Genomic DNA, 12,479 nt, shown 5'->3' on the forward strand with positions numbered 1-12,479 from the left:
CTTAATTGAATTGCCTACAGTTCGTGTGTAACTCCACTCTTTTTGTTTCCATCGTCATTTACCCCCTTATCGGCACTTTTTAGCGGTTTCTCCTTCACCCATGCGAGTATATAATCTATCCCCGGGAATCTAGGAAACCTAGAAAACCCTCCACCCGTCAGGACGCACCGGGAACATCTGCCGAGAATACTCCTCTCGGCAAATGTCAGGGTTGCTCTGGTAAGATGGCCGGACGGCAATTAATCAACATGGGATTTTGCGCTTTACATGCGTCAAACGCCACCTTTCATGACTGCTCTTCAGCGGCTGCAGCACAGTCTGCGTTTAAGATTGACATTGCATATAGACTCTCTAATCTCTTGCATTATCCGTTTCATCCGACCAAATTAATCGGAATAGAGGGGCCAAGAGAATTTACTACTGGAACCTCTGAGTGAGACGTTCGTCTGAACTACAGTGAGTGGCCACATGTCTGTCCGACTCGCGAAAATCACACCAAAAACGGCCAAAACGCCTCCTTTAATTTTTCAAAAATCTAGCGCCTTCTTAAATTAAAATAATAATACTTTTAACCCACGATCAATAATTACTTCTTATTACATATACTCAAATATAGGTCTCTTTGAGGTTTATCTCTATGTATAATATAACTTATTAATTTTCACTTTTTGATTTTCTCGATTTTCTCGCTTATTTACATAGTAAATCCGCGAAGTTATAAAAGTGCTCAGTATTATTTGATTTTATAGCCTGAAAAGGGATAAAATGCAAAATTCTAAGTAAGTAGAAGTGTGTATTTAGTAAATCTGGCTTAAATCCAAGAATCTAAGGTAAATATAAGAACGCTGTCCGGCCAAAACTGCCCAGGGCAATATAGGCGTTTTGGTGTAAAACAGCCCAATCGGACAGACATGTGGCCACCCACTGTATCGATAGAGCATGACCGGAATTGGGGCGAAGTGGCGCACCGAGCTTACCTATTGAGTAAGGTGTATATAACCGATATCCTCCACAGTGTTGGATTTGAGATTCGACTTGGGAATTTCTGCATCATCGTTGAGTCGCGGTGATAACAAAAACGCCATGTCTCCTTCAGCAACGAGCTGGTCCGCGGCGGACGAGAGTACTAATGGAGCTGGAGCTGGAGCTAGGGCTGGAGCTGCCAATGGCACTATGAACGGCTACGAAGCTGCTCGCACAAATGGGCATCTTAACAATGTAGCAAACACCAACGGGCACATAGGTGGCGACCCAAATCTCTACACGACCGGCTACACACACGGCTTCACCAATGGCTACATCACCGGATACGCATCGTCTGAAATGCCAAAGCAAATGCCTATCGCCATTGTGGGCATGTCATGCCGCCTGCCAGGAAATGTCACCACTCCGGACGAGTTCTGGGAGCTGTGCTCTCGCGCTCGTAATGGGTGGTCCGAGATTCCAAAGGAGAGATTCGAGAGTGCCAGTTTCCATCACCCTAATCCGGGAAAGAGGAGTTGATTTAATGCTGTTGGAGGAAATTTCCTGAAGGAGGATCTCGGTTTGTTCGATGCACCGTTTTTCAGTCTTACTGCTCAAGAAGCAACTTCGATGGACCCTCAGCAGCGTCTGTTACTCGAGTGTACGTTTGAGGCACTTGGTAGTGCTGGTATACCGAAGCGCGAAATCGTCGGGAATGAAGTCGGCGTTTTCATTGGAGGTTCCTTTAAGAGTACGAGCCCCAGTTGTTCCATGACACTGAAACTATTCCTATGTACCAAGCCTCTGGAACATGCTTTGAGGGACAGCGATACCAATCGAGCAGGATTGTTGGAAGGTATCAATCGGGATGACAAAACGCCTGAAATAACCACACGATCACTGGCATGCGTATCACGCCCAGTCCGCCATTCTGGACCCAGGATGCGAAGTTCAAGCACCTGCGGGTTGCAGCCGAGGCTCTCGCTGCAGAGAACTCGGCTGGCCAGGATGTTGCTATCTCGTACCGTGCTGCGCTCAAGGCTGCCAAGTCCCCGGAAGAAGCCCAAGAGGTGGTCTGCAATGGATTGCTCAACAAGCTACCTTCGGTTCTCATGCTTGAGAAAGAAGACATGGGCGTCATTCGCTCATTGTCGAACTACGCTCTTGACTCGCTGGTTGCCATCGAAGTCCGCAACTATATCACCCGAGAGTTCGAGGCCAATCTTCAAGTCCTGGAGCTTCTATCTAGCGGCTCAATTGAAACCTTGGCGAAGGCAATTTGCGTGAAGAGCAAGCTCATGTCTTTCTAGGTGGTGTAGACTTCAGTTGGGCATGCTCATTTTCCATTCTGTTTGATGAGATTCATGAGATTGTTATGGTGATTCATCTGCATCTGCATATACATTCATCACATCCGTTTTGTGGGTTATAAGCTAGGGTAGATATATTTTCTGTGCATACTTTCGAGATTTTTGCTTTTGGACTGACTGTTTGAGTTAAGTGGGAAGGGGATTGTCCGTTTGGGTTCCCGTTTGTAAGATATTATTTAGCATTCATGTTGCCTTATTCATCATCTTCACTCTAACTGCGAGAGCTTATAAGAGAGATTGCAATGTTAAGTGGTCATCATTATCCACTGGTGATGCTTGCTTAACAGTCGAGAGAAGAGTCGCGCTCCCGGATTGGAAATGAAGAAGACTGCATCTCAACCCTTTACAACCTCATAAATCGAAATTCGCCCACCCCCTTCATAAACTCAATGTTCTGCGGCTGCAACGAAATCTTTTTTGTTGCCTCAAAGAAAGGCGCGTAATAGTCTTTCTTCGATTGGACCTGTACCATCATCAACCTCGGCTCCTCATCCCCGCTTCGAGCCCATACCTCAGCCATCCACTTCATATCACAATCCCAGATCTCTACCAGGCGCACAACGCCGGGCTGCTGCATAATATCATAGACATTGAAATACAAGCATTCTTTCTCTTGTACGAGCTTTTCATGGAGCGGACGTAAGGCTTCGTAGAAAGTTGGGACATGTTCGGGTGCAAAATGCCACGTGATGTGGAGGGAAGCCATTGTCACTCTTCAATAGCAGATTATAAAGAATTTAGAGATCTCTTGTCCACTCCAAAAGACGATTGAATTTGGCTCACAAGGTTACCTAGGTTGGGGAGTCTGTGGAATCTTGGGCAAAGGGGTGGGGTAAAGTTAAAGGTTATGTCTCAAGCCACAATATGCAGTCTCCATGTGACTTTTTAAGGACGTATGCATATGCAGAGGCATTGATGTCCACGCCAATCGGTGTTCACATACATTATTGAGGCTTGGTTAAGAGAGGATTCCAGGCCTGCGAAGACAGTCACTTTTCCTGCTGGTCCGAGTTATTCGCGCTACAGCGGATGCTGCGTATTTGTCAGCATCGAGGATCACAGAGATCTCTTTCAACAAGGTTGTCTCCTACGTCATGAACAACGACACCACACCTCCCATCACCCTCACAAGACAACGGCTTCGCTCAATGGAGCAGCACTCGCCCGATTTTAATATGGAAGACTAGTAAGTCCTCAAATATTTCCTTTACTTGCGTGGTCAATCGCTCATCGAACGCAGCACCAGCTCAACGGCCTTATACACTCCCCCGAATGCTCCATAGTCTGCACAATGGCAGCTACCATCTTCCCCCGATTCTCCGAATTGCCTGCTGAGCTGCGAGATACAATTTGGGAGCTTGCGCTCCCTGGTCCGGCTAGACGTCGCCCAAAGCTCCTCAGGAAGGGACAGCAGAATCCTCGATGCCTACATTCTTCACAGAAAAAGGACCCCGTGATGCTTCAGGTCAATCGAGAATCTCGAGTTATCGCCAAGCAATTCTACGAGAGGCGCGAACACTACAATTGTCGATATGGGAAATATTTCAATTTCGAGCTCGACGACTTCTATTTCGCCGGAACTTTGTTGTTCCCCGACTGGCGCAGACCTGCAGGCGCACGCCGCGAAGAGGAGTTCAACATACCATTTGCAGACCGCCGGAGGATCAAAAATATCACACTTGCGTTCCCTTGGTCATATGCGTCCTCCTCTCCCTTCAACTTCGTCCGGATAGCTGGGGAGGCATTTCTTGGCTGTGTCTTGAACTTCGATTCTTTGAAAGCGATAACGATTGAGATTTGGCAGGACGATGCTCTGGACATCATGGATGTCATGGCTCCTCGAATGCAGGAACTGGACGTGTCAACGAACAGGATGTTAAGAGTGCGTTTGACAATGATTATGGACCACATGCTGCGGGCTAGGGCAAGTAATGAAGCAGTCTATGATGCCCCAACATGGCGGATACAAGTGGTGGCAGGAAACGAGAACTAGCCCATCCATCATTGGTCCGACCGATGTTGTCTCGGATTTTGGTGCCAACCTCTAGTCTCGCGAGATACCTAGAAAATTAGTTTGGTTATTGGACCGAACTCTCTTGCGCCGCGATCTTAGGATTGCGGATGAAACTCGCCCTTAGCGCTTAGGGTTGGACGGTTCGACACTTGTCAGGAACCGAGTACACACTGAATTTTTCAGAACCCATCGAGCCCTTTCATCCGCAAATATTCCTACTGCACGCACAATGGCAACCAAAACCTTTCACCCGTTCCCTAAGCTTCCTCTTGAACTGCGGGAGATGATCTGGGAGCGCACCTTTCTTTCCCGCCTCACCTGTGGCCCAAGATTCGCGCCTTAACACGACTTACGCCAGCAATGCTGGCCCAGGACCAGATATCCAGCGCAGCAGTAATCCGGTTGCTCTCCAAGTTAATCGCGGGTCTCGAGCGGTTGCGATGCGGTTTTATCAAAAGCGGCGGGCTTTAACGATTCCGGGACATCATCTCTTAATTTTGAGATTGACGAAGTCTGTATCACGATGGACACTTTGCACGACGGCCAGGGACCCGGGCGTCGACCCTTACATGGAATTGATCCACTGAAACGAGGCACTTCTAAATGTCTCCAAGGCCGATCTCAGCAAATTCCAATATCTTATGGTGAGCGTGAGATTTTGCAAATGGTGTCAATTTCGCGCAGCTCTTCGGCTCTATAATTGGTACATCGACTGGACACACGCCTTTCCAAGTATGAAGGACGTGATAATAGATATCAGTTTGGATGGTGCAAAACAGGACCTTTTTGATGGATTCTGCAAGGATATGAATGAGGTGGCTGTTTCGGTCGAAGGGAGAGCCGGACAGAGTCATTGTTTATGTTCAAGGGCAGGAAGGATCTGCAGTGGGATCTGACTAAGTTCCGACTCCTTGTGCACAATCTAAGAGGAGAAGCAAGATGATTTTAAGCTAGTTGAATGTGGTGTGGACTTGGTGGCACCTTCACTCAACCTCGCCCTTGTAGCCTTGCATTGGTGGCCTGTAGTTTGTTGTGCCATGCCGGAGTGGGAGATGTGTGGCTCGGAAGTCAGTTTAGTGGAAGCCCTCCGCTGTTTTCTGTGTCAATCGCAACAAATTCTTCAACTACATCGCTCCTCCCCCGGCTGGCTGTCATCTGGCAGATTTCCAGACAGGAATCCGAAATTTAGCTGCTTTCGTCTTGTGAAGTCGAGAGTTGAACGAATCAATGCAACAACCGGAAGGGTGGGTTGAAGATAAGAAGCCCCACTATTGATTCTAGCTGGTCCCCGGAGATGCAGTATCGAGATGTATTAAAGATCTTCACTCCCATTCAATTGCACACTACATAAAAACGTTTACTGTCTCAGGCTTATTTCGAAAATCAACAACACGGTCTCATTCAGTTTTTTACCTATCAGTTACAAATTCTTCAACATTAGACTTTCCCCGCGTTCGGTATCTCGCGTCCGGTTTAGCTGCCACCCCGGCCTTGCAAAACTCGTCCTGGTATGACCTCAATTAGCTCAAGCAGTCGAATGTTGAGAATCTGACGCTCTGCAGGCTGCAAGACATGCAAGAAACGGCATATAAAATACGATCAAAAAAGCCAAAATGCAGGAATTGCTTTAAAAAAAGGACTCAGCTGCCCAGGGAGCGATATCGTCCCGCACCTCAAATGGATCGAAGGACCGAAGATTCAGAAATGTGTAGTCCAGAAGGAAAGACCTGCCTCGAGTTCTGGTCGAAACACGATATCAGTCCTCACGGTTGCAAAGATTGGTTAAGAGGGTACATCGAAAGCCTCGCAAGATGAACGAACAGAAAATGCCAATAAATTACTCATGCCTCCAACCCTTTATTCACAAGGCAGCTTGGAGTATCATTACAAGTTCGGCAATTCCTCCTCGGCCACAATTAACATTCATGATGCTTTTCGTGTTCTGGATCCATGGTATACATGCAATTCTCGATATCCCTGCATTCGGTTATCTGGGCAAGCTGGTGGTAAGTAGGGAGTGGAGAAGGGCGGGATAGAGAAGCTAACCCCGATCTCGACACCAGTTCTGAGTGATTTGATTGGCCACTTCCTCTGCTGCGAAACAATCGTTTTGAGACTGATTCGAGCCATTGATAAGGTTAGCGCCTAACTCGATTAAGCTTTGGTATACGAGATCGCTCACTAATCCATTTCAGAATCCTTAAGGTAAGGCAGGTGTGCAGGATGAGATCGCTGGCTCAGATTAGCTTAGCGAGCCCCTGACCCCTTTTCTACCGAGCCGCCTTATGCACGTGATCAGGCCTTCAACACCCTCCTTCTCCCCGAGTCGGCGCTACACCTTCATTTTGGGTAAGGCTTAGTCTGAGCTTCTTCTATTTACATAGAATTTTCAGTGTTGTGAATTTTAGTAGTTTGCTAAATTAAGGTGTTCAGACACAAAGCGTTTGCCAATCCCGGGCTTCGCAAGCTTGATTTTCCCCCCAAGAAGTAATCGGAATGAATTGACCTTTATGAATAGCATTGAAATAAACTATTTCATGCCTTGGGCCATTATGATTACCTCTCCTGACTCTTTCGTATATATTCAAAGCTTGTCTCACACTATCCTCGCCCGCCACATGCATTTTCATGTCATTCCCCTTGAATCGTACTTGGTGACATGAGCAAGAACGGTCTCGCCATAAAAAATGGTATTTTAGGATCAGGTTCTCCCTCCCCATTGAGCGTGCAATGTGTCGGGCCTGGTTCGACCCGTGGTCCATCAAGCCAGAACTTGACAAATCGAGTATCAACATGTTTGCTTTTGAAATCTTCTGCGACATCCAGCAGGGACTTTAGACTTCCCAAACTCTCACATGGGAAAAATTTGTTCCCGCACATAATGTGGGTATTGATGTCAAGCTTAAGCTTGTTCTCTTCCTCCAGCTCGCGGAGACCGTGTAAATAAACGGTGTTAGCGGAGGCTTCTTGTATCAAGGCGATCCCAAATTTGTGACAAGAGTTGATTCCATATATGGTCGACTTCTTGATTCTTGGCAAGGGCCAAACTGGTAACTTCAACCATGCATCTCCTGGACCTGCTTCCATCAGCTCCTCTGTCATCATCCCGTCTACTCTTCTGACATCCACACCTCTTGGAGGTGGAACTGTCCTCTCAGCTTCGGGAATAACTCCAATTCTTTTGAGGCCCTCAGTGTTAAGTAGGACTTTGTGAAGGGAGGTATCTCGCACTAGCACCGGGGTATCTGGAAATTGTTCACAGAGATATTTCTGGCTTTCCATCAGTAAACATCTCGGAAGGGTAGTAATTTCCAAATATCCAGTCTCCTACGACTTTTGAAAACTTGTAAAGACAGTGACGATCTTTTAAAGTGATCCCAAGACTGTGTTCGTTTGTTTCGCCACCGATACCAGTCTGCAATTGCCTTTTCTCTCCAGCAGAGAGAAGGTGCGTATGCTCATCGTACATATCAGGCATGATGAATTGTTGTCTGAGATCGTAAGTCACAAGGCCCCTCACTTTTGCAATGCTCAGGATCTCATCAGTTGTGCCGACAACTTCGAAAGTGCCTGCGGTTGGAAGAATAAAGCCGGAAGCCAATGGTTGCGACTTGTCCACAGTGTAGACTCTGCCATTGAGATATGCAACAGGGTTGTTGGATGTCTTTGAGGGGTAATGCTTAGCCATTTGGAAGTAGTGATGGAACGGGATTAGACAGAAAATGGGAATTGGCTTTAAAAAAAAAATAGCAACTCGGCGCATTTCGTCCTACTTCGCTTGCTCTAGGCCTATGTCCATGAAGCATTTGACTACTCTGCCAGCTCTGGCCAGAGCTCAGCAATTCTCAAAAAGCTTGTTCTATTTTTTTTATCATTGCAACAGCTGTTCCGGGGTACATCCCCACCATGGGTAGGTTCTCTTCGATGAGTCGGACACCACCCCGAAGCAGCCAGGTTTTTCGAGGAGCTGATTGGAAAGGGAGACGACCTACAATGCAAAACCCGTACTGAAACGAGATCTGAAGAGATAGTAACGGTTTGGATCTGTAGTCCACCAATCAGGAGCGCCGCAAATATGCTCTGCTGTGGGTAGGTCGAAAGTGGGGTGGCGCTGGGATTTCTTCCTTGGGCTATGCGCTAGGACCAACATCAAACAACAAGACTGCTAGAACTTCATCAAAGAATTCTTCCTGCTTTGCAATCATTTGATGTTTATGTTACATAATATTACCGTGGGTGTTGTCAACGGTAGAGTGCATGAACCTCTCCCATGGTGAGGTACCGCTTACGACTTCCTCATCCGGCAAACTAGCCGCGGACGATTGTGGACTACTTCAAGCCTTAGCATACATCTTTCCACTTATATCTGTTTCTAGATTTTTGTTGAATGCTATCACTACAATTGTCTTTTCTATTGATCTCACTCACAAAAATTTTCTTACTCATAAAATTTGCAAACATGTCTCCAACTCCTCACCCCCTACAGATGCTCTCCGTTGAAGAGACGGAAAAAGCTCGCGATATCGTGCTGGCCCGTCACCCAGATCACGTCATTGAGTTTCGTCAAGTGGATTTGAAAGAACCATGCAAGAAAGATCTCGTGCCGTTCCTTCAAATTGAGCATGATGGTCAACTCTACCAGATGACGTCGAGGCCTCCACGAATGGCTGAATGCCACTACGATATAATTGCTGCAGATAGGGCGATTCAGTATCACGAATCATTGGTTGACCTAGAACAAGGGAAGATGGTAGAAAATATCGTGGTGGGCAAGGAATTCTGTCCCAGTCTAACACTGTAAGATAATTTTTTAGAGTAAAGTGAGGCCGTTGTTAACTTGGAATTTTAGCGGAGAGTTCGATACTTTGATTGAAGTCTGCGAAGCTTCCGCGGTCTTTAAATCTGCCATCAAAGAGCTCAATCTTCCATCTCATATGGAAGCCATTATCGAGCCTTGGCCATATGGAAGCCTCGAAGTCGGCGACGAGCCAGGCCGCTATTTCCAAGACCTTGTCTACGTAAGGGACACTCGCAATGGAAACAATCCAGACTCCAACTTCTACTCATTCCCTATCCCGATGATTCCAGTGGTTGACTACTACAAGCGAGAGCTTGTCAGAATCGAGAAACTGGCTACTGGTGGAAAGGGCGACCCTTTGACCGCATCTGCTCGCGACTCAATGAACCATCCGCTAGCTCACTGCACTACTGCGGAATATGTGCCAGAGTTAATCGAGGGTGGAGTTCGCAAAGATCTCAAGGAGCTGAGTGTAGTTCAGCCAGATGGACCTTCATTCAAGGTCTCAGACGGATCCTTAGTTGAGTGGCAAAAGTGGCGATTTCGTGTTTCATTTACGGCCAGAGAAGGGGTTGTCATTCACGATGTCCAATACGATAATTGGGATGTCTTCTATCGCCTTTCAATCAGTGAGATGGTGAGCTCCTCGTGTCCTTCCCGTGAAGAATTTTATCTGACGGAAATTTAGACGGTACCATACGCAGATCCTCGTGCCCCATTCCATCGCAAGCAGGCTTTCGACTTTGGTGAAGGCGGAGCTGGCATGTGCGCGAATAACTTATCACTAGGCTGTGACTGCTTAGGCGCGATCAAGGTAACTCAACATCATCCTGCTCAAGTTGATCTGACTGGTTGCTAACACCATCGCCTTCCTGCAGTACTTCGATGCCGTCACAGTTGGCAAGGATGGAGCTGTCAAGGTTCAACCAAATGTCATTTGTCTTCATGAACAGGACAACGGCATCGGGTGGAAGCACACAAACTGGCGCACTGGCCGTGCGGTCGTCACTCGCAACCGTGAGCTCGTTGTACAATTTATTCTCACCCTGGCCAACTACGAGTACATCTTTGCGTACAAGCTCAACCTTTCCGGCGAGCTTGATATCGAAGTCCGGGCCACCGGAATTGTGTCATGTGTCAATATTGATGCCGGCAAGGCCAGCGAGTACGGCAACGTCGTGAACCCGGGAGTTCTCGCACAGAACCACCAGCACATATTCGCAGTGCGCATAGATCCTGCCATCGATGGCCATGCAAATACCGTCATCCAAGAAGAGTCTGTTGCAGAACCCATGAACAGCAAAACAAATCCCATGGGCAATTTCTACCGCGTCGTGCAGACCCCTATCACTCGGTCACAGTGGGCTGATGCAGCGCCCCTCAGAAATCGTATCTTCAAGATTGTTAACCCCTCTAAGCTGAACCCCATCAGTATGAAACCTGTGGGCTACAAGCTTGTGCCACCACCAACCCAGCTGCTACTCGCGGACCAAAGATCTCTCCAAGCAAAGCGAGCGCTTTATGCTCAACACCATGTCTGGGTCACAAAATATAAGGATGGAGAGTTATGGGCTGCTGGAGCTTACCCCTTTCAGAGTCAAGGAGAGGTTGGTGGCGTTCAGGATATGGTGGACCGAGGAGACGATGTTGAGAACGAGGATGTGGTTGTCTGGTCGGTTTTTGGGCTCACACACAATCCGAGGGTCGAGGATTGGCCTGTTATGTGAGCTTTCAGCCTTTCAATCTTTATTTCTCTTCATATTTTTCTTCCCACGATCGAGGGTCATGCTAAATATCCACTAACAATGATTTAAATAGGCCAGTCGAGATTCACCAAATTCAGCTAAAACCGACCGATTTCTTTGTGACTAATCCAAGTATTGATGTACCGAGCAATAAAAACTTTGCCAGTCAGTTGGTCGAAAATGGAAAGTGTTCTGGCAAGGACCTGACTAATTTGAATGGCTCAAACGGGGTGATCACTGCCATTAATGGATCCACAAATGGAGTGGTACATTGAAACCAGTCGATGGATTGTAAGAGAAGTTGAAAATGTTGGCAGTGAAATTCACTCGTTTGGTGCTCTAGAGGCTCTTTTCAGAATTCTAGCACTCAAATATTCATCAGGAGTCTAAAGCAAATCGTTCGAATAGAAACAGACTTCGAACTTTGGGCATATCGCTCCCTAGTTTTAGCAAATGTTCCCCCTGATCTCTCTCCACAGGAACTTGCTACGAGCTCCTCTCGATAGTAGGGTAGTGTTGGGGGCCGAATAGCGGGGTAGAGTTGCAAAGAACAACGCACAGCTCACTCCGACACTTCAGAGTTTCTCCTGGCTTGGTGATCAAAATTACATACCTTCAGTAAAAGAGATAATTTTGAAAGAATCTACCAAGTTTCAATTGATTTAATAGCAAAAATTGAAGTAGTTGTTGAGATGCTTTGAAGTGCTGGTGGTTAATCTGATGAGCTGCCTCGCGGAATGTGACTCGCTGAATTGCCCTATAATCCAAGTAGCCCTACCTCTCTTTCTGGAGAATTTCAAAAACTCTAACATTCTGCTTGAAAGAATTAACCGATCGTGCGCATATCTGATCGAGAATGATATCCCGAACCCTCACCCATCTCCCATCTCCCATACGAACTTCACCAAAGGATCTGGCTCTTCAGCCTGCCTCAAAGTTGTGCCATCGCAGCCGCATGTTATCCCCTCTACTAACTATGCCACATCGATGAGTACTTCCTTCTCATCATTATACTCCTCGAACTCATCTTCTAAATCTTTCACAAATCTCAAACGAACTCCCTTTTCTTCGCAAGGTCGTATGAATGGCTGCGCGGGGCCCAAGTCAAAACACCCCAATACCAGACAAACCGTAAGAATTTCAAGCTATGCAAATTCTATTAAATTTGATACCGCAGGTTATGAGCATGCTAGTTAATTGATTACATTTATTCCGAAGGACTCGGGGCTTTGAAGTCAGGGCATTCGTCAACATTCTCACAGATACCCCGCTATTTCGGCCCCCAATTGTTGTCCTGCCTTCCCTGAAGCGAGCCCTTATCGCTGCAATTCTTAGCGAGTTTAAGGGGCTGTTACGGAAGGCCGTACCACAGCATTGATTTAGAATCAGTCATCGACCGATGGTAAACCCACCCTTTCAACAAAAGTTGCGGCTTGCAACTATCAACGAAAAGATCATAAATACTCACTCCTAAATCACAAAATAAAGAGCACCAAGAAGGTAGGTAGACAGTCGAGGTATGAAATGAGGGTTGGGATGCATCTACGTGCAATACTTGAACGCGACACCAACTTTCCGGCCCCAAATCC

At 46.9% G+C, this 12,479-nt stretch overlaps 7 protein-coding genes across 7 annotated transcripts; 5 read left to right on the forward strand and 2 right to left on the reverse strand.

Moving 5' to 3' along the window:
• Positions 1-1,083: 1,083 nt before the first annotated feature.
• Positions 1,084-1,503, forward strand: K444DRAFT_624091 (uncharacterized protein; the record flags this gene model as incomplete). Its single annotated transcript, XM_024882354.1, has 1 exon — positions 1,084-1,503. The coding sequence occupies one exon, from the start codon at positions 1,084-1,086 to the stop codon at positions 1,501-1,503; it is 420 nt and encodes a 139-aa protein (XP_024743498.1).
• Positions 1,504-1,547: 44 nt separating this feature from the next.
• K444DRAFT_121734 (uncharacterized protein) lies at positions 1,548-1,882 on the forward strand (the record flags this gene model as incomplete). Its single annotated transcript, XM_024870392.1, has 1 exon — positions 1,548-1,882. A coding segment is annotated over exon 1 (289 nt), but the record flags the coding sequence as incomplete, so codon positions are not given.
• K444DRAFT_698535 (uncharacterized protein) lies at positions 1,869-2,290 on the forward strand (the record flags this gene model as incomplete). Its single annotated transcript, XM_024887954.1, has 1 exon — positions 1,869-2,290. One exon carries the CDS (start codon positions 1,869-1,871, stop codon positions 2,271-2,273), a length of 405 nt encoding a protein of 134 aa, XP_024743500.1. The 3' UTR covers positions 2,274-2,290.
• A 274-nt stretch (positions 2,291-2,564) lies between these two features.
• Positions 2,565-3,133, reverse strand: K444DRAFT_551721 (uncharacterized protein). Its single transcript, XM_024876557.1, has 2 exons — positions 2,845-3,133; positions 2,565-2,796 (listed from the first exon to the last, which is right to left on the reverse strand). Exons 1-2 carry the CDS (start codon positions 3,037-3,039, stop codon positions 2,677-2,679), a joined length of 315 nt encoding a protein of 104 aa, XP_024743501.1. The 5' UTR covers positions 3,040-3,133; the 3' UTR covers positions 2,565-2,676.
• A 143-nt stretch (positions 3,134-3,276) lies between these two features.
• Positions 3,277-4,657, forward strand: K444DRAFT_121740 (uncharacterized protein). Its single transcript, XM_024870393.1, has 2 exons — positions 3,277-3,519; positions 3,574-4,657. Exon 2 carries the CDS (start codon positions 3,625-3,627, stop codon positions 4,324-4,326), a length of 702 nt encoding a protein of 233 aa, XP_024743502.1. The 5' UTR covers positions 3,277-3,519; positions 3,574-3,624; the 3' UTR covers positions 4,327-4,657.
• Positions 4,658-6,664: 2,007 nt separating this feature from the next.
• K444DRAFT_698549 (uncharacterized protein) lies at positions 6,665-8,035 on the reverse strand (the record flags this gene model as incomplete). The annotated part of the gene is made up of 2 exons (XM_024887955.1): positions 6,665-7,617; positions 7,679-8,035. The coding sequence occupies 2 exons, from the start codon at positions 8,033-8,035 to the stop codon at positions 6,979-6,981; spliced, it is 996 nt and encodes a 331-aa protein (XP_024743503.1). The 3' UTR covers positions 6,665-6,978.
• Positions 8,036-8,744: 709 nt separating this feature from the next.
• On the forward strand, positions 8,745-11,488 carry K444DRAFT_649687 (putative copper amine oxidase). Its single transcript, XM_024885594.1, has 5 exons — positions 8,745-9,144; positions 9,197-9,782; positions 9,834-9,959; positions 10,024-10,868; positions 10,964-11,488. The coding sequence occupies exons 1-5, from the start codon at positions 8,807-8,809 to the stop codon at positions 11,163-11,165; spliced, it is 2,097 nt and encodes a 698-aa protein (XP_024743504.1). The 5' UTR covers positions 8,745-8,806; the 3' UTR covers positions 11,166-11,488.
• Positions 11,489-12,479: the final 991 nt, after the last annotated feature.

Source organism: Hyaloscypha bicolor, assembly GCF_002865645.1.
Source record: "Hyaloscypha bicolor E unplaced genomic scaffold K444scaffold_13, whole genome shotgun sequence".
In the NCBI taxonomy this organism is placed as follows: domain Eukaryota; kingdom Fungi; phylum Ascomycota; class Leotiomycetes; order Helotiales; family Hyaloscyphaceae; genus Hyaloscypha; species Hyaloscypha bicolor.

Bases quoted from the DNA above. Each gene is read 5' to 3' on its own strand.
- K444DRAFT_551721 (XM_024876557.1), bottom strand. From the start codon at position 3,039: ATGGCTTCCCTCCACATCACGTGGCATTTTGCACCCGAACATGTCCCA. The intron at 2,797-2,844 runs GTATGGGCTCGA...ATGATGGTACAG, and splicing joins ATATGAAGTGGATGGCTGAG to GTCCAATCGAAGAAAGACTA.
- K444DRAFT_121740 (XM_024870393.1), top strand. From the start codon at position 3,625: ATGGCAGCTACCATCTTCCCCCGATTCTCCGAATTGCCTGCTGAGCTG.
- K444DRAFT_649687 (XM_024885594.1), top strand. From the start codon at position 8,807: ATGTCTCCAACTCCTCACCCCCTACAGATGCTCTCCGTTGAAGAGACG. The intron at 9,783-9,833 runs GTGAGCTCCTCG...ACGGAAATTTAG, and splicing joins GCCTTTCAATCAGTGAGATG to ACGGTACCATACGCAGATCC. The intron at 10,869-10,963 runs GTGAGCTTTCAG...TGATTTAAATAG, and splicing joins GTCGAGGATTGGCCTGTTAT to GCCAGTCGAGATTCACCAAA.